Below are 23,678 nucleotides of genomic sequence, written 5' to 3'. Positions count from 1 at the left end.
CTAGGCAGCCGCCCGCGGAAATTTGAAATGGCTGACGCGGCGCTGGCGGGTGGCTGGCTGGGGTCGGAGGCGGTGGCGCCGGTCCCGGGGCCGGAGCGCACTGGCTGGGCGGCTGAGGAGGAGCCGGCGCCCCTCGGGAAAGGTGAGCACCCGCCCTGCCGGCCGAGGAGCCGCATCCCAGCGGAGGACTGTGTCCGCGGCGGCAGGACCCTCCGAGGGCGCCCGGGTCTTAGGCCTTCAGGACCCGCGGGCGGGGTGGCGGTGGTGGCCGTGCGAGGCCCCGACGCACTCTCGGGACGTCAACGTCGGGCGGTACCCTGGGCAACTGCCCGTTCTCCCCGCCCAGTCTGGCCTCAGCTTCCCGAGACCGGGGGGAGTTGACCGGCCGGGAGTTCCCAGCCCGGACGTCTGGGCGGGCTTCCGGGGGCTCGGGGCGCCTTTCTCTGTGCGGGAGGGCTCACCTTTTCTATCCGCATCTCAGAGGAGGTCGTGAACCACACTCTGCTTTCCCGAAAGAAGCAGCCTGAACGCTTGGCCTAGATAGCTGCACTGAGCACTGAGGGCAGGTGACGTACCCAAAGTAAGGGGAGCCAATTTGGGACAGAGTCTAAAAATAGAACCCAGGTCGAGTTCTCAGTCCTTTCTGCCTCTTGTAGAGATTCTATTATTTATTTATTTTTCCTGATATTTTCAGCTGGTTCAGGTTTTTAGTTTAACATTTTCAGTTGCATTGTGTGGTGCAACTGAAGTGAGAAAGTGAAGTGAAGTGAGAAAACATAGATGCGACTTAATTCCACTACTAACACTTCTTGTGAACTGGCAAGTCACTTGGCTTCAGTTTTCTCATCTGGAAGACAGAGCCAATGGTCCTAGGGGTGGTGCAGATGAAGTGAAATAACGTGTGAAAAGGAGTACTTCCAAAGTGACTGTGAAGAATGGGGCTGAAGTAAGGCATTCTATCTTTTCTTCTTTTTTTATTGTGTTAAAATACAATTTACCATCTTAATCATTTTTAAGTGTACAGTTCAGTGCTATTAAATACGTTCACATTGTTCTACAGCCATCACCACCATCCATCCCCATGACTTTTCATCTTGTAAACTGAAACTCTGCACCTGTTGAACAATAACTCACCACGCTCCCCTCCCCCCAGCCCCTGGCAACGACCGTTATACTTTCTGTCTGTGATTTTTGGCTACTATAAGTACCTCATATCAGTGGAATCATACAATATTTGCCTTTCTGTGACTGGCTTATTTCACTTAGCATCATGTCCTCAAGGTTCATCCATGCTGTAGCATATTGTGAAATTTCCTTCCTTTTTAAGGCTGAATAATATTCCATTGTACGTATATACCACATTTTGCTTATCCATTCATCCGTCAATGGACACTTGTGTGGCTTCATGTTTTAGTTATTGTGAACAATGCTGCTATAAACATGGGTGCACAAATACCTCTTGGAGACCCCACTTTCAATTTTTGGGGGTATGTACCCAGAAGTGGAATTGCTGGGTCATGTGGTAATTCTACTTTTAAGTTTTTGAGGAACCACTATACTGTTTTCCACAGCAGCTGTACCATTTTACTTACCCGTTAATGGTGCACAAGGGTTCCTATTTCTCCACATCCTTGCCAACACTTATTTTCTTGTTTTTCTGATAGTAGCTATCCTAATGGGCATGAGGTGAAGGTATTATTTCTTTAACAAACATTTATATATATTATGTGATGGGTACTGTTGTAAGTGATTAACAAATAGTTTATTTAATTCTCTCAATTTAATTGAAGTAGGCATGCTATTTTACTTTCCCTTTATAGGCTAGGAAACTGAGGCACAGAGAGATCGTCACACAGCTAGTAAGGTATTGATGTCCTCTGAGGCTCATGTGCGCTGGTGTTTGTGAGCAGTAGCCCATTGAGTACACTTTGATCATCTGTTGGGTCAAGTAGTTCTGGTGGCTGAACTGGGGCAAGGAAGTTGAAGGAAGGAGAAAATGTAAGGGATTGGGGGAGAGAAAGACTGCTGCTAATGACAGTCTCAGATACCCTCCCTGAAACCACCTCTGGAAATTACTTTGCCAGTCTAAATGCTGCCTTCAGCATTGTTTATTTAGTAGTTTTGTGAATTAAAAACATCGTATTACACAGAATTAGATATGCCACTGGCCGAATCAGGTGTTATGAAACGTAATTACGTACAGCCCAAACCGAATGTAATTAGTATTTTCTAATCTTTCCCTTAGATAAGGTCACTGAAATTAGTGAGGAGGAACCCAGTAGCCTTAGTGAAGTAAACCTTATGCATTATTAAGAATCTCTCATCCCTGTTTATTGAGGGGCAATTGACAGACTGATATTGTAGAAAATAAAGGGAGGTTTCAACTCGTTTGAGAGGGAGTATAGGAAACCAGCTCTTTACTTTAATGCAGCTTTGTGGAATTGTTTTGGGAAAAAAAATGGCTGTAAGATATTTGACTGTGATCAGTTGCTAGCCATAGTAAGAATCATAGCTGTATCCTTTGAAGGAGAACTTGTGATTTCCACTGAAACAAAAAGCAACCCTCTTGCTCTGCCTCCCTGAAAAACGTCACAGAACAATAACAAAAACCTAACCTGTGAAAGATTTTTTTTTTTTTTTGTGAGGAAGATCAGCCCTGAGCTAACATCCATGCGAATCCTCCTCTTTTTGCTGAGGAAGACCGGCTCTGAGCTAATATCTATTGCCAATCCTCCTCCTTTTTTTCCCCCAAAGCCCCAGTAGATAGTTGTATGTCATAGCTGCACATCCCTCTAGTTGCTGCATGTGGGACGTGGCCTCAGCATGGCTGGAGAAGCGGTGGGTCGGTGCGGGCCTGGGATCCGAACCCGGGCCGCCAGTAGCGGAGTGCGCGCACTTAACTGCTAAGCCATGGGCCGGCCCAGATTTTAAGTTCTTATTATTTTGAAGTAAAACTTGGGTTTTGAGATATTTTTAAGTTTGGGAGACTGGTTTCTTCTGCCAACGATAGAGGTAAATAAAGCATCATACCCAAATCCTTGTTTATGTTTTGCTTGGAGTTTCTAAGCAAGGATATGACAAGAGTAGCATTCTGTATGCTCTGGAAGTGTCTGGAATAGTTGAGCCTGCTTATTTTTGTTCTCTTAGGTTTCTTCCAAGATGAAGATTCATGCAGTGATTGTAGAAATCGTGATAAGCCACGTGCCGGTTTACAAAGTTTTGTGCCAGAAGGAGCAACTCATTTCCCAGAAATGTTCCAAGCAAGCCATCTTTTGTTCTATGAGCCATTCAGAGCCTATCAAGGTTACATTTACGTGAGTCAGTTCTCTTTTTTGCTTCTTTTATCTTTAGTTAACAAGTAGTTTGTCTATCTCAGTCCTTTAGACTGCCAGTTGTTGGTTCTGAGCAAGTGGCTTTATTAACTTCTCTCTGCTTTATGCAGTCTCCAGTCTTACTGTGTTTAATTTGTTTGTAGCTGACTGCAAGGCCTCTGAGGTAAGAGAATTCACGGCAGAGTTCTTGGAGAAGGTCCTTGAACCATCTGGGTGGTGGGCAGTCTGGCAGATAGTGTGTTCGAGGTGCTGGTTGAGGTAAATTTAATTCTGTTGTTAAGACATTTGTCTCTAGCTAAAAGCACTTTCCTTCAGACTGTTATAGCCAAAGTGCGGTTTTGTTTTTGTTTTTGTTTTTGTGAGGAAGATCGGCCCTGAGCTAACATCCATGCCAATCCTCCTCTTTTTGCTGAGGAAGACTGGCCCTGGGCTAACATCTGTGCCCATCTTCCTCCGCTTTATATGGGACGCCACCACAGCATGGCCTGATAAGTGGTGCGTTGGTGCACGCTCGGGATCTGAACCCGGGTCGCCAGCAGCGGAGCGCACGCACTTAACTGCTACACCACACGGCTGGCCCCCCAAAGTGCATATTTTTAATTAAAGTTTATGAGCTGCTTGAAGATAGCATGATTTTCACATCTAATTGCCATGGTGTGTGAAGTGTTCCGCAAATTTTAAAGGCAGCTAAGGACGAGCTACCAGAGAATTGAGGCGGTTTAAGTTTCCGTGTCATTTGATGAGGGGAAATGGGTTGTAAACCTATGACGGGGAGGAGGTGTTTGAGACCATTTAAAAAATAAAGAAGGCTAATTATGAAGTCAACGGAGTTTCAGTTAATTTTTTATCTTCTAGTTGTAGCCCATTAAGCAGCTCAAACCAAATAGGCATTTTAAAACTAGCCTGTTTCTGCCTAAACAAATTTGTAGATATGTGGTTAATCTCTTGATAATGTGTCCCATTGCAGAAAGTAAAAACAATCTTATTTTTTACCTCACTGGGCTTTTTACATTAAATTTGCGCTCTAATTACAGCTCTGAATTTTTCCTCAGTGTTTGTTAACTGGACCACAAGAATCCTGTTAAACTAACATGTTACAGCAGGGAGTGTGAATACAAGTTGTTGCTGCAGCTCCTTCAGACAATGCTGTCCCCACTGTAGGGACTATGGAGGAGGCTGGGGGCTGCAGCTGCTCCTTCTGAGGTTTAAATTTTGGATTATGCAAATATCTTTGGTTGCAGTTCAGGCTATTAATTTGGTTATGATAATGTCCTCGTGTTGTCCCCATGTCCCACTGACCCTGCCCCCGTCAGTTCTTTAAAAGTAGTCAAAGTTGTTTTAAAGAGAAGTGTGCCATTTCATCTGCTCAAAACCTCTGATGCATCGCATTTACCAGAGGCCTGGTGTTGGCTGTATGGCTTCTCATTGTGCTGGAGAACACATAAAATCCGAGCGCCTTCTGACACCCTTAATGGCCTGGTGTCCTTGCCCCCAGCTCTCACCTCATCTCCTGCTGCCCCCACCCCTCTTTCTTTCCTTTGGTTCCAGCAAGAAACTCTGCCTTTCTGCTCCTCCGGCTGCCAAGCTTGTCTCTGCCACAGGCCTTTTGCGCCGTCTTGCTCTTCATCCTTTCCATCGCAGCTCACAAGTGACAACCCCTGACCATCCCAGCAAAACCAGACCACTAACCGTGCTAGTTATTCTCTGTCACATATGCCTCACCATCTTGTTTGTTCATTTCCTGATTACAATGTAAGTTCAATGTGGATAAGAAGGAGCCTCCCCACTCCCATTTCATGCTTAAAAAAAGTCAGGCTGTAAGTTGTGTTTTAAAGATTTTATTTATTTATTTTTTTCCTCCCAAAGCCCCAGTAGATTGTTGCATGTCATAGCTGCACATCCCTCTAGTTGCCATATGTGGGACGCGGCCTCAGCATGGCTGGACAAGTGGTGCATCGGTGCGCGCCCGGGATCCAAACCCCGGGCCACCAGCAGCGGAGCGCGCGCACTTAACTGCTAAGCCACGGGGCCGGCCCCTAAGTTGTGTTTTATGTATGTGTGTTAATTTTTATTTCCATGTGTTAAGTCACACTATTTTAAATCTCAGGTCACAGATGTGGACTTTGCAGTCTTCAAGGCAGTGGTGAGCGTCACTGCCCCGTACCTCTGTGAATCTCAAGTGAGCATTTGGACCTTGGAGCATCTGAAAGAGCTCCTCGGTCTAGAGGAACATCAGTTGCCCCTGCAGGAGCTGTGGTTGGTTTTTGATGACTCTGGAGTATTTGACCAGACAGCGCTTGCAATTGAGCTTGTCAGGTAGGAAGAGAGTTGATAAAAATAACCTTATGGCCAGAAACTTTGGATGAAATGCAGGAATTCTGGCCTGTATTATACTCAGATTTGAAATTCAAACTGTAAACTTAGTCATTACAATATTTTAAAATATTTAAAGACAGGGAAATCTTTTTAAAATTAAAAAAATATTTAAAAATGTTTTAATTTTTCCTTTGGAGATAATTTCAGACTTACAGAAAAGTTGAAAAAACTAGTGCAGAGAATTCCTGTAGAGCTTTTCTTCTATTCATTGTCCCCAAATGTTAACAAAAGATAGAGGATTCTTCGTTTCATTTGTATATATTTAGAAATTGTTAAAAGTTCTGGATGCTAAAGCTTATTGTTGATGTACTTGAAAAGAGAGGAAAGGGAAGGAGGTGAAGAAGGTGGTATACCATGACCTGTGCACTGATCAGACCTGCACACATTTTTTCAAGGATGTGTCTGGCCAAAGAAGGCATTTTCTCAGCCACTTCCAGGATCCTTGGGGGGATGTGCTCCTGCCTTTCACCCTTTTTTGACGTAGTTGATTTCTACTTGCATAAGTGCACCCTGTCCCTTCAGTGAGAAGGAAAGCCCATACCTGAATTAATAGGTATGCTTTTTTCAGTTTTTCAGATAAATCTTTTGTCAGATAGTTGCTGATACAGATAGTTCTTTTGGATCTTCTGTACATAAGTATATTCACCAAGAAAGGCTTACTTTTAGCTATTTAAAAATGGACTTATATTCCTCCAGGAACTGGAAGACTGGATAATATAATGATCATGTTAATAATGTTCCATGGTGTTTTGTAGTTTAAAAAGTACTTTCCAATTTTTATACTGTTAGTGAGTTAACCTGGTTTTGCTGAGCTTAATTTGAATACTCTACAAAGAAGCCAAGTGTCTTGGCTCCTGCTTCCAAGACATCTCATGGAAAATTTCTAATTGTAAGAACATTTAACCCTAGATGTTCAATATTAGGCCAAGCAATATAAATATAAAGAACTGGCTTCTGTCCAGGCTGAAATAACTCCCTTATGTTTCTCTCACTTAAAATAATCCATCAATTGAAGCATTGAAGATAAAGAGATAATTGATTAGTTTAGGAAATTAGGAATCAGGGAGCTAATCTCTATGAGTATAGAAGTTGGTAGAAAGACGAGTGTCTAGAATTAGTAATGGTATCATTTGAAGGAGAGGCTGGCTAAATTTATTCCTCACTTTGAGGGCTCAGATTCTGGTCTGTGCCCAGAAAATGTCAAATTATAAGAGTTTCCATTTGTTCATTTATTGAATAAATATTCGAGTGCTGGGTCCTGAGTTGAGGGTGAGATTTGACTGGTGCATGAAACAGACTCAGTCACCATCACCAGGGAGCTGTCAGTCTACAGGTGGGAGATGACCCTTGATGAAATAATCACACAGAGATATATACGTGATTGGAAACTGCAGGGAGTGCTATGAAGAATTGCAGAGTGTTCTGAGACTGGGTCAGGTTGCTGTTACGTGCTTATTTCCTGAGGAAATGACATTTGAACTTGGGTCTGAACGGTTGGCTAGGTGAAAGGGGTTGTGGCAGGGGTAGGGGAAGGAACAGGTGCAGGAGCCTGGTGAGTTGAAGGAGCTGAAAGGCCAACATGGCTGGAACACAGACAGTAATGGGAGAGACTTAGGTAACCACTTAGAGAGCTTGTTAGGGGTCAGAAGATGCAGAGCTATGTCAGCCAATTAATCATTTTTGTCTTTAAGAGCAGTGGGAAACCATTGAAGGGTTTTCAGTATAGGGTGAATATGATCAGCTTTTCGTTTTAAAAGGTTCGTTCTGGCTGCTATGTGGAAAACAAATGGAGGGAGATGGAATAGGGAGACCAGTTAAGAGGCAAGAGAGTAGACTAGAGTGGGGATATGGAGAGGACAGATGGAGGCTTATTGAGAAAGTAGGATGGCTAGGACTTGGTGGTGGAGTGGATAGGAAGTGGGGATGAAGAGATGTGAGCAGATATGGGAGAAGTCAAAGTTGCCTCCCAAGTTTGTGCCTTGAGAGAATTAACACTGGAGGAGGTGCAGATGTGAATGATATGTGAATGCCCAATATGGTACTGGTGAGGATGATATTTGAGCTGAGTCTTGAAATGTAATGATAAGCTTCCCAGGTGGAGAAGGTGGAAGGTACTTCTGGCAGCCTGACGAGCATGTCACATGGAGATTTTTAAAGAGCTTGTGAAATTAGGAGTTTGCGTGCGGGGGCTGCGAGGCAAGAGAGGTGTTCCAGAGCCAGATTGTGAATCCATGTCATATCACCAGGCTCAGGAATTTGGACTTTATTCTGAGGGCAACAGGAGCCAGCAGTTTTTTTTTTAATTGAGTAAAGGCATGCTCAGGTTCATTTTTTTAAAAAGATGGACTCTAGAGAGTGAAGAGTTTAAATCAGACATACGTAATTCTAAAACAGGTAGACCGTTAACCAAACTTTTCACATAGTTTTTTACTTATTATTTATTATTTAAACCAAGAGAAACTTACAAGGTCAAACTGGATTCCAAAAATCTAAAGGGTTACTGCCTCATCTTATGTAACCAAATCATCTTTCACACAGGGAAAAAATTACCTTCTACAATCTTTTTTTTTTTTTTGGAGTACAAATTCTAATTTTATTCTTATTGCTGCACTGCCTGTTAAATAAATACAAGAAAAATTACCTGGGCTTAGAGCACCATCTAGTGGAAGGCTAACTGCCATGTTTAGCAAAGTCAGTGCATAACAACTATTTGAGTTGCGTGGTTGATTTGTGATATTTTTGTATAGAAGGGTTTTTCCCTACCAAAATACGATAAATTAGAAGAAGAATGTGTTTAGGTATTTTGGAAATTTTTATTCACCACCAATATTAAATGTTTAGTGTTTTCTCTATTTGTCAAATAAGATTTAAGGACAAGAACTTGACAAAACATTCTGAGATGAATCTGTTCGTTTAGCCTAGTGTGTTTTCTGTCGGAACTTACAGTAAAGCCATATAGCTTTAAAAGTACTCATTAAAAAAATTACAACAAAAAAGTCTTCTACAATTCAATTTAATTTCACTGTTTTTCAAACAATTGTCTTTGAATTTAACAAAAGGTTTTTTTCTTTTTTTTTTTAACACATTAGCTTAATTGAGTTTTATTCAGATTTACAAAACTTGGATGTTTTTCCACTCTGCTTTTAGACTCAGTTTATAAACACTTCAGGTTTTCCTGCACTTGTATAAATTCTATTTAGTAATTTATCAATGGGTTATACCATTTGTACATCAATCTGTTTCTGTGAGCCCCTCATGTATATATATACATGCAAGTAAAATTAAACCACGGGTAGCTATTTTCCGGCATGTACAAAGTCACTAATAAATGCTTACAATCTCAACTGAGGTTCAACACATCTGACAAAATAATCTTACTCATCTTCCTCTTCTTCATCCTAACTCCTCCAAATGTTGTGGTAAAAAAACCTGAAAAGGAAACTAGTATCATTCAAATTCAATCACTGGCTCAAAATGTTAGGGTTTTGGAGGAGTGAGAGCTAAAGAATAAATCAAAACAATTTACCAACTATGGTGGAGAATGCTGTGGACCTGCTACACATCCTTGATAGTCAGGAGTCACACGGACCTTCTTCGGATGGGCTAAAGAAGTTTCTCCACAACATTGGCTCTGGTAGGACTTTCTTTTTATCAGAAGAACTATTTATTGACCCTCTGTCACCGGGTGGATGGTGGTGCCCTTTGTTGAGACAGAAAAAACTGGGAGAGAAGCCCGTTTGGGGTTGACAATAAAGAGTTCTGTTCTTGCCATGTTCAAATTGAGATGCCTGTGTGACCTCCAAGTGGATGATGTCTGAATAAGGACAAATATACAAGCCCAGAGCTCCAGGGAGGGCCAGGGCTAGAGATAAATCTTGGAGCTGCCAGGATATTGATGCATCAAAACAAGAGATGGGATCATCTAGGGACATAGTATAAAGCAGTAGTTCTCAACCCTGGCTGCACGTTAGAGTTCCCTGGGAGGCTTTTAAAAGTGGATTCCCAACCCTATCCAGGCCAATAAATCAGATTCTCTCGAGGGCTGAGGGGAGGGGGGGTGCTCAGAATCCATTTTTTTAAAGCACTCCAAGTGATTTAACAAGTTTTTTTTTAAAGATTTTATTTATTTTACTTTTTCCCCCCAAAGCCCCAGTAGATAGTTGTATGTCATAGCTGCACATCCTTCTAGTTGCTGTGTGCGGGACTCGGCCTCAGGATGGACGGAGAAGTGGTGCCTCGATGTGCACCCGGGATCCGAACCCGGGCCACCAGCATTGCAGCGTGCGCACTTAACCACCAAGCCACAGGGCCGGCCCTAACAAGTTTTTTATTAAGGAAAATTTAAAACATATACAAGAGTAAATAGTATCCTGAATACTATGGATCCATTACGTAGCTTCAGCAGTTGTCGCCTCAAGGGCAAGCTTATTTCATCTCTGTTCCACCCACCTGCTTCTCTGCTCCCCTCTCCCCACCGTCCTGACGTGGATTATTTTAAAGCAAATCTCAGACATCTCATTTCATTCATAAATTTGTAGTATGTTCCTCTAAAATAAATCTTTATACCAAAAAAAAGTTTTCTTAATACCCAAATATCCAGTGTTCAGTTTTCCCTAATTGTCTCTGTTGTTGTTGTTGCTCTCGTTGTTTTACAGTTGGCTTGTTCAAGTCAGGATCCAAACACGGGTCAGCCACTGCATTTAATTAAATCACTTTTATTCTATAGATTATCCCTCCCTCTTTTTCTTCTTGCGATTTATTTAATAGTTTCCCACACTCTTGAATTTTATTGATTGCATCACCATAGGGTCATTCAACGTGTTCTTCTGTTTCCATTATTTCTAGTAAATTGATAATAAGATCTAGAGACTTGAGTAGCTTTAGGAAAGATTTTCGGCAAGAATACTTCACGTGGAAGTATTCTACCATCAGGAAGCACATGACACCTGGTCATCTCTCGATGATGAGGTTACGAATGATCAGTGGATTCATTCGGTGATTAGTGGTGCTGTCAGCCAGATCCATCTACTGCAAAGTTCCCCATCAGTTTTTCGCCAATAGTTGTAGCAGCCATTGATGATCACTGCTTAGAACTTTTATTTCATTACTGGTTACAGAATACTGATATTCTGATCCTATCATTCTTTCTTCATGTATTAGTTGGACTACTATAAAGAAATTTCCCAGGTGATTCTAAAGTGCTTCCAATGCTGATTGGAAGACAGCCTAGGACTGATCCCTGGGTAACTCCAAGCATTCTAAAGTTTGAGCATCAGAGGAAAAGCCAGCCAAGATGACAAGAAAGAAAGCCAGTGACACAGCATCAGAAGGGTGGTGTCCCAGAAGCTGGGGGGAGAGTGTGTGAAGAAGATGGGAATGATCAAGTAATGAGAATGTGACCCAGAGGTCAAGCAAGATGAGTCAGAGAAGTGACAACTGGAGACAAGAACATGGAGGACAATTTCAGTGCTTAGGGACAGTGCTGTAGGGACAGAAACGTTACTGGAAAGCCGGGAAGTACAGTCTGTGACTGTAACTCTGTCAAGACTTTCTGCTGTGAAAAGGAAGGAGCAGTGAATATGAAGCCATGTCTTAATTCTTGTAGATTCTTGTTACTACTTAGTTACTTATAACTTATAGCTTATACTTATAACTACAAGTTACTAAATGGAATTTGTGCAAGTGCACAGAAACCGACTTTTAGTGTTTATAAACTGAGTCTAAAAGCAGAGAGTTCAAAAACATCCAAGTTTTGTAAATCTGAATAAAACTCAATTGAGCTGTGTTATAAAAAAAAAAACCTTTGTTAAATTCAAAGTCAGTTGTTTGAAAAACAGTGAAATTAAATTGAATTGTAGAAGACTTTTTTGTTGTAATTTTTTTAAAGAGTACTTTTAAAGATATATGGCTTTACTGTAAGTTCCAACAGAAAACAGACTAGGCTAAGTGAACAGATTTATTTCAGGATGTTTTGTCAACTTCTTGTCCTTAAATCTTATTTGACAAATAGAGAAAATACTAAACACTTTATTGGTGGTGAATAAAAATTTCCAAAATACCTAAACACATTCTTCTTCTAATTTATCATATTTTGGTAGGGAAAAACCCTTCTATACAAAAATACCACAAATCAACCACGCAACTCAAATAGTTGTTATGCACTGACTTTGCTAAACGTGGCATTTAGCCTTCCACTAGATGGTGCTCTAAGCCCAGGTAATTTTTCTTGTATTTATTTAACAGGCAGTGCAGCAATAAGAATAAAATTAGAATTTGTACTCCAAAAAAAAAAAAAAAAGATTGTAGAAGGTAATTTTTTCCCTGTGTGAAAGATGATTTGGTTACATAAGATAAGGCAGTAACCCTTTACATTTTTTTTGAATCCAGTTTGACTTCATAAGTTTCTCTTGGTTTAAGTAGTAAATAATAAGTAAAAAACATGTGAAAAGTCTGGTTAATTGTCTACCTGGTTTAGAATTATGTATGTCTGATTTTAGCTCTTCATAATTGGTTGTGATTTCTATTCAGGCTGTCCAATTTTTCCATTGTGCATTTCCTATTTTCCCATAGTGTATTCAATAAAAAGCCAAAATTTCAATAAGTTTGCTTTTTTTCTAGTTTTGATACACGTGCTCTTGGAGAGCAATGATTGGTTTTGATTGAAGTGAAATGTAATTGTAGGTGAATATAGTGTATCTGGCAAATTTGATCTTCACTTGGAAAAAACTGTTGCAATTTGACAGCCTTACATGTTCAAAGAGCAAGAAATGATTTACATAGATACCTTGTACATCACTGGCAGATGGGAATGCATAAGGGAGAAACTGTTGTTAGTTATTGAGAAGAAACTTTGGTACTTGATGGAGAAACTAGAATATATTAAATGTAGGCAGATTCTTTAAAACAGGTCCCTGGGCTAAGATAGGAGTAAAGCTATCAACAGGCAAGATTCAAAGGGAATCAGACCATATTGTCTTGATTTTGTGCTGTGCGGTAAATATTTTTCCTTTCTAATTCAAAACACTCTCCTTCAAAGCTTATGGATCTGAGACACAGATGTTGGTTCATTGCTTCCAGACTATGAAGTATCACTATAATGAGAAGAAATAAGCTGATTGGCATGGATATTGGAAATGCTAAGAAACTTATTTTAAAATTTGAGTCTCAATTTTCATAACTTAATAGACCTGATCAAGCAGTCAGTGGTTTGGTCCCCAATTTCTTGTTTGTAAAGTGGATTTCTAGAATATCTTTAAATGAGTATGGATTAACCAAAGCAGACGAAATCCTTGCTTTTTTAAGCTTCACCTAACTCATTTACTTGAAAAGCGGAAATAAATTTATTTTTTATTCATTTTAAATACTGTTTGAATATTCACCGTAATTTGATGTATATTTGTTTAGGATGTGGTTCTGTTTCCGCCCCCCCCCCCGCCGCCCATCTTATTTAGAGTATGACTAAGTGAAAAAAATGTCATCTAAGGCAATAGTTCTCAACCTTGGCTGCACATTAGAATCCCCAGGGAGCTTTAAAAAAATACCTCTCTACTTCTAGAAACCAATTTAATTGGTCTGGATGGGGACCTGAGCATCTGTATTTTTAAAAGCTCCCCAGTGAGTCTAATATGCAGCCAAGGTTGAGAAGTTCTGGTCTAAGACATAGCTAATCAGTGTGCTTTTTTGTTTTTTTGGTGAGGAAGATTGGCCCTGAGCTAATATCCGTGCCAATCTTCCTCTATTTTGTATATGGGGTGCCACCACAGCAAGGCTTGATGAATGGTGTGTATGTCTGTGCCTAGGATCTGAACCCCTGAACCCCGGGCCTCCAAAGCAGAGCATGTGAACTTAACCACTATGCCACCGGGCCAGTCCCTAATCAATATTCTTTTAACTGAGAAATAAAGCAATTATTTTAAAACTATAGATAATGTCAATAATATTGCAGTTTATTTTCAAATTCATTCATTTCACATCCATTAATTTGCTTGTACCTTCGTAAATTATTTTATTGCATCTAGAAATACTTTGATAAGTTATATAAATTAGTAATAAACTTTAAGTGCAAATAAAGTTGTCCAACACAAAGTTATTTTGTTTTAATCACTCTCTAGTAACTATAGTTTTATTTTTTTTCTCAGAATCTCCAAGGCTTATGTTTTTGGAATACTCTAATAATCTTCCTGAGGGAATATTCAGCATAATTGTGTGCCATAGTGCTTTAAATGTGAGGAAGGACTAGATGATTTGAATAATTTTTAATTTTTGATCCTATAAATACGATAATCGTACACATTGTTATGGAACTGTTTGGGATACTTCCTCCCCCCCATCCCCAGATTGCCCTCTGCCATCCACTTAAGATTCTGAATCTACTATGAAAGAAAATAATTTCTTATTAAATAATGATATAAATACAAATAATACAGATTGTGCAACATGAACTTTCAGTGTTTCTAAAGCACAAGTGCTTGGATCTAAGAAAAAAATAGCAACTCCTCAAAAGAAGAAAAATTAGTGATCTTAACGAAGTGGTGCTTGAAACTTTCTGTAGCTTCCTCTTATAGTAGAGTGCTATTCAGGAGGACTTAACGTGTCCCTGAGTTATATACTATAAAACACTTTTCTTACTGGGTCTTTGAGGACTAAATGGGCTGTCTTAATGACAGGAAACTGTCCGAAAGGCGGTGGATTTCAGTTTGTGTTCCACCTTACAGGCATCGTGACGTTCTTGAAGACTGAGTTCCCTCGGGACTTAACTGTTGACTACCGCAATTTGCTGTCTGAATGTGAGGAGAGTTACAGGACATTTTTAAATCTGAGAAGAGGTTTGTCAAATTGTAACTCTGATTCTGAGCAGGAAATCATCTCCCTGGTGGAAGGGTTAAAATTGTATTCAGAGATCGAACAGTTGAAACAAAAGCTAAATCATTGAAAATCCTTTGTTGGGGTACATGTTACATGTGTCTTTGTTCTTCTTAGCTAGTTGGTGTCTTTTCTAACCAGCTGTCTTACTGAGAACTGATAGGTCTGTGTGGTTTCTTTAAGATATGTATTTGATTATCAGAAGAATTCTAATATCCAAGCAAAGGGCGTCCGTCCAGATGGTCAGAAGATCACCCATGTGGTCGCCCCCACCATGATGACTGGTCTGCTGTGGTCCCTGCTCAGGGACAGGCTTTGTCAGGAGCCTTGTGAGGAAGAAATAGAGATTCAGGCAAAAGGAGAATTTCTTGCTCCAGGTGGACTTTTTTCCTTCTGATTCACCCCAGGTTTTCCTGAATTCTACACAGTGTTTACAGGACCTTCCCAGAGCTGGTTTCTGTGCAGTGGGGCTAGTGAGAGCACTGCCTTCCGTCAGCGCTGGCCTTACCAAGCCTGCACTGGGCTCAGTGCAGCAGCAAAGGAGATACTTACGTGTGCAGTTTTGGCTCCTTTGTCAAAGTGAAACATGAAGGCACATGGAGTAATACTTAGGTTGCTTTTGGGGATGTACATTTGCAATATGTTGTTGTTTTCTAGTTCCACAGTGATCCGTTGTCTGCTATAAACGCCTGCTATGAAGGCGACATTGTTATTGTTTGTCCTGGCCATTATGTGGTACATGGCACATTCTCCATTGCTGACTCCATTGAGTTGAAAGGTGAGTATGGAAGATCACACAACCAAACTCATGCATGATACGCTTAAGAAAATAGTAAAACAATGATCTTGTTGAAGCTCTGAGAAGAGGATTTCAACCCGTTTGATTTCAGATGAGTTGCTTTGAAACATTAAGGGTATTTAAAGCGTACAGGGGATTTATTGAGTGTTTGAGCAACTTGAAGTGTGGTTCTTTGTGGTATTATACGTGTTGGAAAGACAGACACAGAGAAAAAAGACCATTAGGAAGAACCATACTTTCCAGATTCTATGTAGTTTATGGAAAGAAAAGCTCATTTCTAGAATGAAAAAATATTTCCAGCAAAATTTTTTTAAAGTTTAGTATTTTTTTATTTTTTGCTTAGTTTTATTTTATATATGTTATGGCCATATTGGTACATGGTTTTTTAATTTAAATTTAGCTTATTTTTGTGAGAGCTGTAGGTTCAACTTGAAAATGGACCAAAACTCTTTATCTTAATTTTTTAAAAGCTTGCTAAATGTCGCAAATTCTACACTTTATATCTTCATGTTGAAAGATTCTGTTAACAATAACTTTTTAGCAGTTATAATCTTATTGTACATGTAGAGTGATTCCTAAATTTAGATTACTTTTGAATCATTCATCTTGGTCCTGTATATTTCCTTAATGTGTCGAATTTAGATGCACCTGCTCAGCTGTTTACCAAAAGAGCTTCAAGTTAGCAATAAAGCTTATAATGCAAAAATTGTATGTCATTTTGGGACTTGCTCAGCTGTTCACAAACTGCTTAAGCTATATTCTTCATCTTTATCTTGTCAGAACTTCTTAATGGAAGCAAGGCTGGGAGTTTAATTTCCTGCTGTTCACTAGTACATCACTTCACGCCTTTCTTTGTTTTATGTGTGTAATTTTTGTTCTTTCTCTTCTCCAATATTTGATATATAATAGATGTATGTGTATAAATAACACATCTGTAGGATAAATCACTGCAATAAAAACACTTTATTTTTTGGCATAGTGAAAATAGCATTGATAGTATAGATTGTGTGGTGGGTAAGAGTTCTTCCTAGATTGGTGAGGAAAGTATAATGTAATTGCCAAAGTGTCATAAATAACCACATAGAATTCTGAGAGTTAAGTGTAAAAATGACTGTAAATTTACTAACAGAGGGCATTTCTGAGAATTTGGGGAATCAGATGGTATCTCTAGAGTGAATATATGGAGTACCTGTTTATGAGTAAGATCAAGCTTATCTGCTAGCTTATCTGATCTATAGCTAACACTTACAATAAGAGATATACATTGAGTACCTTCTGTGTGCAGGGTATTAACAGTACTTATAGTATAATTTTTCTTTCTTGTTTAGAACATCCGTTCACGGGCCAGCCCTGTGGCTTAGCGGTTAAGTGCGCGCGCTCCACTACTGGCGGCCTGGGTTCGGATCCCGGGTGCACACTGACGCACCGTTTCTCTGGCCATGCTGAGGCCGCGTCCCACATACAGCAACTAGAAAGATGTGCAACTATGACATATAACTATCTACTGGGGCTTTGGGGGGAAAAAAAAAAGGAGGAGGATTGGCAATAGATGTTAGCTCAGAGCCGGTCTTCCTCAGCAAAAAGAGGAAGATTAGCATGGATGTTAGCTCAGGGCTGATCTTCCTCACAAAAAAAAAAAAAAATAACTGGCATACCCTTGGGCATGGAGATAGAGAAGCTTGGTAAAGCTATAACATATAGAATCTCAGGGTGAAAGAAATTTTCAAGGTGAACTAGTTCAATTCATTCAAACCTTGATGTGTGGTTTCTGTAGTCTTGCAGTTCCCTTCTTATCATGCATGGCTTCCTGTAAATTTGTAAAATAAGGATGGGCATCTGATAGCAATGGTGGCTCCTGCTGGCATTTGTTAAGGATGGAGGCAGAGAAATGAGTGTGCCAGGTTGCAGGCGCATTTACTGGAGGGGATCATGGAGTTGGCCTCTATTTTTTATTGGTAGAAGTAAATGCCTCCCTGTCAACTGTCTTTCTTGACAGCAAAGCTTGAGCTAACTCTGGGAAATGCATGAATTTGAAGCCATGACCCAGATCACTATGAAATCTCAGTCACAGAGAAGGATTAGGCATTGGCATGGGTGAGGACAGTTCAAAAGATGGTGAGTGGTCCTCGTCGTCCTTCAGGAGCCACTCCAGGTGTCTTTGAGTTCTTTTTCTCCTCACAATTTTGTAGGTCAGAAGTCCAGGTGGACTTGGCTGGGTTATCTGCTTAGGGTCTCACAAGGGTGAAATTGAGGTGTCAGCTGGGCAGGGATCTTATCTGAAAGTGCTGGGGAGAGAATCTGCTTCCGAGCTCCTTCATGTTGTTGGCAGAATCCATTCCTTGAGGTTATGGGAGTGAGGTTTCCATTTTTTCCGGGCTGTTGCCTGAGGATTGCTCTCAGCTCCTAGAGGCTGCTCTCAGGTCCTTGCCCCCTGACCTCCTCCATCTCAGCAACAGAGAAATTCCCTCAAGGCAAATCTCTCATGCTTCGAATCCCTCTCTTACCTTGAATCTCTTCATGCTTTCCTCTTCATCTAGCCAGAGGAAAACCTGCTTTTAAAGGGCTCATATGATAAGGTTAGGTTTACGTGAATTATCTCCTTTTCTTAAGGTCAACTGTTTAGTAACCTTAATTACCTCTGTAAAGTCCTTTTGCCATTTAACAATCATGAAAGTAACACCAGGAGGCGGGCATCATAGGTGCCATCTAGGATTCTTAGTAGGTAGTAAATATCCAGGAAAAGGCTTTTGAGTGAATGAAATTCCAAGATAGAAAAGAAGTCAAAATTGGTAATTCTGTAAGAGGGTCAGGAAACCTTGGTATGAAGAGTAAGACAACTGCTTGTGGAGATTCTCATGGCAGAGAGTTTGTAAAATCCAGTCGTCATGACAGCAGGAATCCTTAGCAGAAAAAACACGAAAGCTCTAATAGACTGTAGAAATATATATGTTTTAGTTGGATTAGTTTTTATATTTAACGTTATTTTTTATAATTTGTTTCTCCAGAAAATAGAGCGCTTAAAACTCAGACAAGTGGAGAGGCCGATGCAGCTGAAAGACTGGATCTAGAAGAGCAGATTCAGTGTGCAACTGGTAGAACGGAGCTTTACGCAAGATCTGACCTTTCCGAGCAAGTTGAAGGCAGTTGTGAAGTTGTCAATGAGCACTTTACAATTTACACACAGAAATTGGAAAGTCGCCACCTCCACACAGAAGATGGCCTCCACAAGGCCAGATGAAGAGGAAAGGTTGAGTGAGCTGGGGATCACGCAAGCTGACGACAGCTTAATGTCACAGGAGATGCTTGTTCAATGGTGGGGACCCAGTTCCAGTAGAATGGGAAGGGGAGTTTTGGCACATTTCTTTTCTGACCACTATGATGCAAATAGAGGCAAAATGCTGGATTTTGCGTATGCTGCCCCAAGAATCACTGCTGCTGTCCTAGTTCACTTCAAGTCTGTATTTTATATTTGATATATTTGATTGGGTTTGAGTGAAATGTAGATTTATTTCTATCTGCAGGTGTTGCACATAAAACACTTGCTCTTTATAAGAAAGGTCATAAAAGCATATAATATGGAAAATATTTGGAGGCTTTTTTCCAGAAAATCTTGCTTTCTCACACACATAGTTCTCTCGTATTAAGCCAATTAGTAACTTTCTAGTGTAAATACACTTTAATCTAGCACTTCAGAGAGGAGGAAGAAAGGCAGGGAATGCAAGATGAATGCACAAAAATGCAATGGTGTCAGATGTACAGGGGTCTTACAGTTGTCTTTTTAGCCCAATTGTAGCGAGTCTGATTTCCATGCTATATATAGCATAATACTTGTCTTAAAATAAAAGCTTCTATGACTGGGAGGTTATCTGCCTAATCATACTTATTGAGAATCTGAGTGGGTGGCATCTTTGTGTTGAACCATGTAATTGTCAAAACCGTAATAGACAGCACAGCAGCTTTGACAGAAGTGACGTGTTCTTCAGAGCCAGTGCCCAGAGAGCATTTTCACTCTTCCTGAATAGGAATGATTAAAAAGAAGGGGCTTTTCTTTCACCATAACAGTATTCTGATCAAATTTCTTACACAGTCAAAATGATTACCTATATAACCTTATAACCTATATCATCTCTGTGTTCTTGATATCATATGATAAAACACAACTTTAAAAAATATTTATATTAAAAAAGTGTATGTGACATTAATATGACTACTGATTAAAATTACAATGATGAAATAATAAATTGAATCTTGTATTTTTCCAAACGCATTATGGGCCCTAGTGCCTGTGTAGCATATGTGATCCTTTGAAGTACATATAATATTTTGATATCTTTTTAGTGTTTCAGAAAGAATCTTAAATATTTTCCTCAGTGTGGTTGTTTGTATCTTAAATTTGAATAAATTATAATTCTTCTTTTTCAGATGCTACTAAATGTGGAAAGATTTTTGTTAGATATTTTGTTTGACCATTGAAAGGTATTTTTCTTTTACTCTTTAAATCCTGTTGCAAAAGTAATGCTAACTAATTCTGCATTGACTTGAGCCAAATACTGATTAAAAATCATTTATTCAACTTTAAAAAAAAATCAAATTTGTTTTCCAATTGAATTTCCCCTGTATCTTGGAGTTAAGATTTTGTATATTCTCGTGTAACTTGTTAGAGTATCAAGAGAATGACAAGTAGCTAGGTAACTAGTTAATACCTTCTTTGTTCCTATTTATAGCATGATAGTTTTTCAGATTTCATTTCTATATTAGTTTAAATCTAAGCTTTTATTAATTTTTATTCATGTGATAAGTTATTAGTGAATAGGCCTAATGTATTCTTATTGAAGTTCCATAGAGTACGTCTTGCCTCAGTTGTGAAGAATTGAGCATCTCAGATGACTTAGTACAGGGAGTACAGAGAGAGCCCTGGAGGGGTGTGGATTTCAACATTTGAGGTGAAAACACTGACCTGGAAAAAGGGCTGTCTTCTGTGTTGACTGAATTACCATATGCCCTGTCCTTATGGTCTTCCCTTAGTGTGACCTTGAATTTGTGGCGGGTAACAAAGTTCTGTACCTTGATTTGAGTATTTTCTTTATTTGAGGTTCTCTAGAAGTATCTCTATCAGATTCTTATTCTGTTATTGTGCTGCAGATAAATACATGAATGTATATTCATTCAGCCAGAGGTCACTTGACCTAAAGTGTATACACCCCACTTTCCTTTATAACTTCTAGACTTGGCTCTTCAGAGGGAGACTGAAGAAGAAACAAAACTCTCATGAGCATCTAGGAGGAATCTCACTTATGTTTCTTTATAATTCAATTTGCTGTTATTATTTCTATTCCTTTTTAGGAAAAAAATTCCACACGTTTTTATGGAAATTAAGATGGGATAAAATTGACAATTAGACTTTGATGCAAATGTTAAGCATAGCATTTAGTTTTATAACATTTAATTTTATTCTGTGATTTAAAACATTATATATATATATGTATACAAAATTTTTAACATCTTATATATGTTCAAGTGAACATTCTCTTTTCCCAGTTCTCGCTATTAATAGAAAAATAAATATCTTTTAAGAATAAGACAGGCGTAGTATAATAATGCTCCAAAAATTACTTTTGCTGTTTTCCCTCAACATATTGTAGAAATCTCTGTCTGTACATACAGATCCACCTCGTTCTTTTTGATGATTGTGTGATACTCCATCGTCAGAATTCTTTCATCCTGAGTGATAAAACCCAACCCAGACAGGCTGATGAGGGTGTTCTGGCAAATAGGAGATTTGAAGGCTGGAGCTGATTTGTGGCATGGTTGGGTGGACCTGTCCTCTTAATTCTGCCTTTCCTGGTGCTGGCTTCATCCTCAGGTTGGCTTTTTCCATATGGGCAAAGATGGCCCTCAGCAGTCCCAGTTTTCATGGTCCCAGAAGAAGGGAGAGAGACCTTCTAGCCTCTGGTTGGCTCTGCCTATATTCTGTGCTTGTCCTATGACCAGTCACTATAGATCTGAGGAAGGCTATTGCCTGCTCCCCCTGAATTGCATTTCCAGCCTCGTGGAGAGGGGTGGAGCCTTGTGATTGAGTCGCTCTCCTGGTGGTGGAAGAACATTTCTAGAGGAAAAGGGGGTTCTGTTACTAGAAGAAGATGGAAGGGCTGCTTTGCAGACAAAAACATAGACATCTGCTAGAGACATAGCAGAAGTTATAACTTCACCTATGCCTCTGTATTGATGGGTATTCAGGTTTCCAGTTTTTCATTATTACAAATAGATACACGAAAAGAATATTCAATGCAACGTTTGTAACTTCTCTAAGATTTTCCATGGTTAGATTATTGAGTGAAGACTTTGGGTTGAGGGTTGTGGATTTAAATTTTGATAGCTATTGCCAGACGGTCCTCTAAGAGAATGAGCACTGCTTTACGCTCCTAACAACAGTACGGGAGTGACAGTTTGCCACACTCTGATAACAACAGATATTGCCAATTAAAATGCTTATCTGATGAATGAACAAGTCGTTTTGACTTGTGTCTATTTGATTTGATACTTTATCCTTAACTATTTTTTCATATGTCTCTTTTTGTGAATATTGCCTGTTCATATCTTGTGCCTATTCTCTTGGGTAGTTTGACTTTGTTATTGATTTATAGGAGTTTTATATAGTGTGGCTTTTAATTTAATATTAGAAGTGTGTGTGTGTATATATATTGTATGTAAGTATATTTATGTTTATATATTGCAATTATATATACTTATAAGTATATATAATACACACAAAATATTCTCTTGAGCTGTCTGAGCTTTGATTATGGTATTTTGTTTTACTTAAGTTTTAAGTTTTAATTCTAGTCAAATCTGCTCTTTTGCATCTTGAGACTTGTTTATATAAGGCTTGCCTATTACAAGATTATAAAATATTTTATGTTATCTTCTAGTACATTTATAATCTTGTTTAAATTTACATTTCTAATCCATCTATAATTTGGTTTTGTATATGTATGATATAGAACTCTTTTTCTCTAAATGGTTAGTGAGTTCTTGCGATACTGTCTATTGAATAGTTCATTCCTTCTCCACTTGAAATCATACTAAATTTCCGTGTTTGCCTATTTTGACTCTCTGGCTTAAATACTCCTGGCTAATAACGTCGAGCTAAACATTTATTCTGTTACAAGGATTGAAATCAGATTCGACCAGAAGCACTGTTTCCCAGCCATCCTACATGTAGCAGGCTGGTTTCCTAGAAAAGACTTGAGGAAAATGCAGTCTCACTCTCACTCCATTCTTATTTTTCAAAACCTTCTTGGCTATTGAGCTTTTTTTTAATCAGCTTTTTTGATACAATATAAAATTATCAGGGGCTGGCCTGGTGGCAGAGTGGTTAAGTTCTCATGTTCTGCTTTGGCAGCCAGGGGTTCACGGGTTCAGATCCTGGGCACGGACCTACACACTGCTCATCAAGACTTTGTGGCAGTGTCCCGCATACAAAAAATAGAGGATGGGCACAAATGTTAGCTCAGGGACAATCTTACTCACCAAAATAAAAATCATCAATTTCAAGTATATAATTCTCTGAATCTCAACAAATATATCTAGCTGTGTAACCACCACCACAATCACAATATTGAATGTCTCCATCATCTCTAAAAGTTCCCTCATTTTCTTCTGCAGTCAATCCCCTTCCCCCAGCCTTGGACTCTGGCAACCACTGATCTGTTCTCTGTCACCAGAGTTTTGGCTTTTCTAGAATTACATATAAAAAGAATGACTCAGTGTATAGTCTTGTGTCCACCTTCTTAAGCTGAGTATAATGCTCTTAAAATATCTCTATGTTGTTTCATGTGTCAGTAGTTTGTTTCTTTTTATTGCTGGGTAGTTTTCCATTGTGTGGATATTGAGTATTATCTAGTCGTTCACCATTTGATGGGCCATATGGGTTGTTTGTAGTGTTTGGTTATTATGGGTAAATAGCTGTGAGTGGGATTGCTGGGCTGTATAGTAAGTGCACATTTTACTTTATTAGAAAGTTACAAATTGTTTTTCAAAGTGGCTATCCCAGTTGGCTTTCCTACCAGCAGTGTAGGAGAGTTCTGGTTGCTCTACATCCTTGTCAACACTTGATAGTGTCAGTCTTTTAAATTTTAAGAATTTTACTGGGCATGGTAGTGATAGCTCATTGTGGTTTTAGTTTGCATTTTCCCTTTTTTTTTTTTTTTTGTGAGGAAGATCAGCCCTGAGCTAACATCCATGCAAATCCTCCTCTTTTTGCTGAGGAAGACTGATCCTGTGAGCTAACATCTATTGCAATCCTCCAC

At 39.4% G+C, this 23,678-nt stretch overlaps 1 protein-coding gene across 6 annotated transcripts; it reads left to right on the top strand.

Moving 5' to 3' along the window:
• Window positions 1-19: 19 nt before the first annotated feature.
• Window positions 20-19,790, top strand: LOC101397453 (SHC SH2 domain-binding protein 1-like). 6 transcript variants are annotated; one of them, XR_015549545.1, is made up of 5 exons: window positions 26-142; window positions 3,148-3,314; window positions 5,440-5,648; window positions 15,228-15,348; window positions 18,375-19,229. XR_015549545.1 is itself a non-coding variant. In XM_087421899.1 (4 exons), the coding sequence occupies exons 1-4, from the start codon at window positions 28-30 to the stop codon at window positions 14,445-14,447; spliced, it is 516 nt and encodes a 171-aa protein (XP_087278025.1). In that variant the 5' UTR covers window positions 26-27; the 3' UTR covers window positions 14,448-15,208. The 6 variants fall into 6 exon arrangements, 1 of the variants encoding a protein (XP_087278025.1); XR_015549546.1 differs by lacking the exon at window positions 5,440-5,648 and having other exon boundaries at window positions 20-142; window positions 18,375-19,790; XR_015549549.1 differs by lacking the exon at window positions 15,228-15,348 and having other exon boundaries at window positions 20-142; window positions 18,375-19,790.
• The last annotated feature ends 3,888 nt before the right edge of the window (window positions 19,791-23,678 follow it).

This window comes from Ceratotherium simum, chromosome 33, assembly GCF_057802395.1.
Source record: "Ceratotherium simum simum isolate JZ-2026a chromosome 33, ASM5780239v1, whole genome shotgun sequence".
Lineage (NCBI taxonomy): Eukaryota > Metazoa > Chordata > Mammalia > Perissodactyla > Rhinocerotidae > Ceratotherium > Ceratotherium simum.
This window is presented reverse-complemented; position numbering and strand designations above follow the sequence as displayed.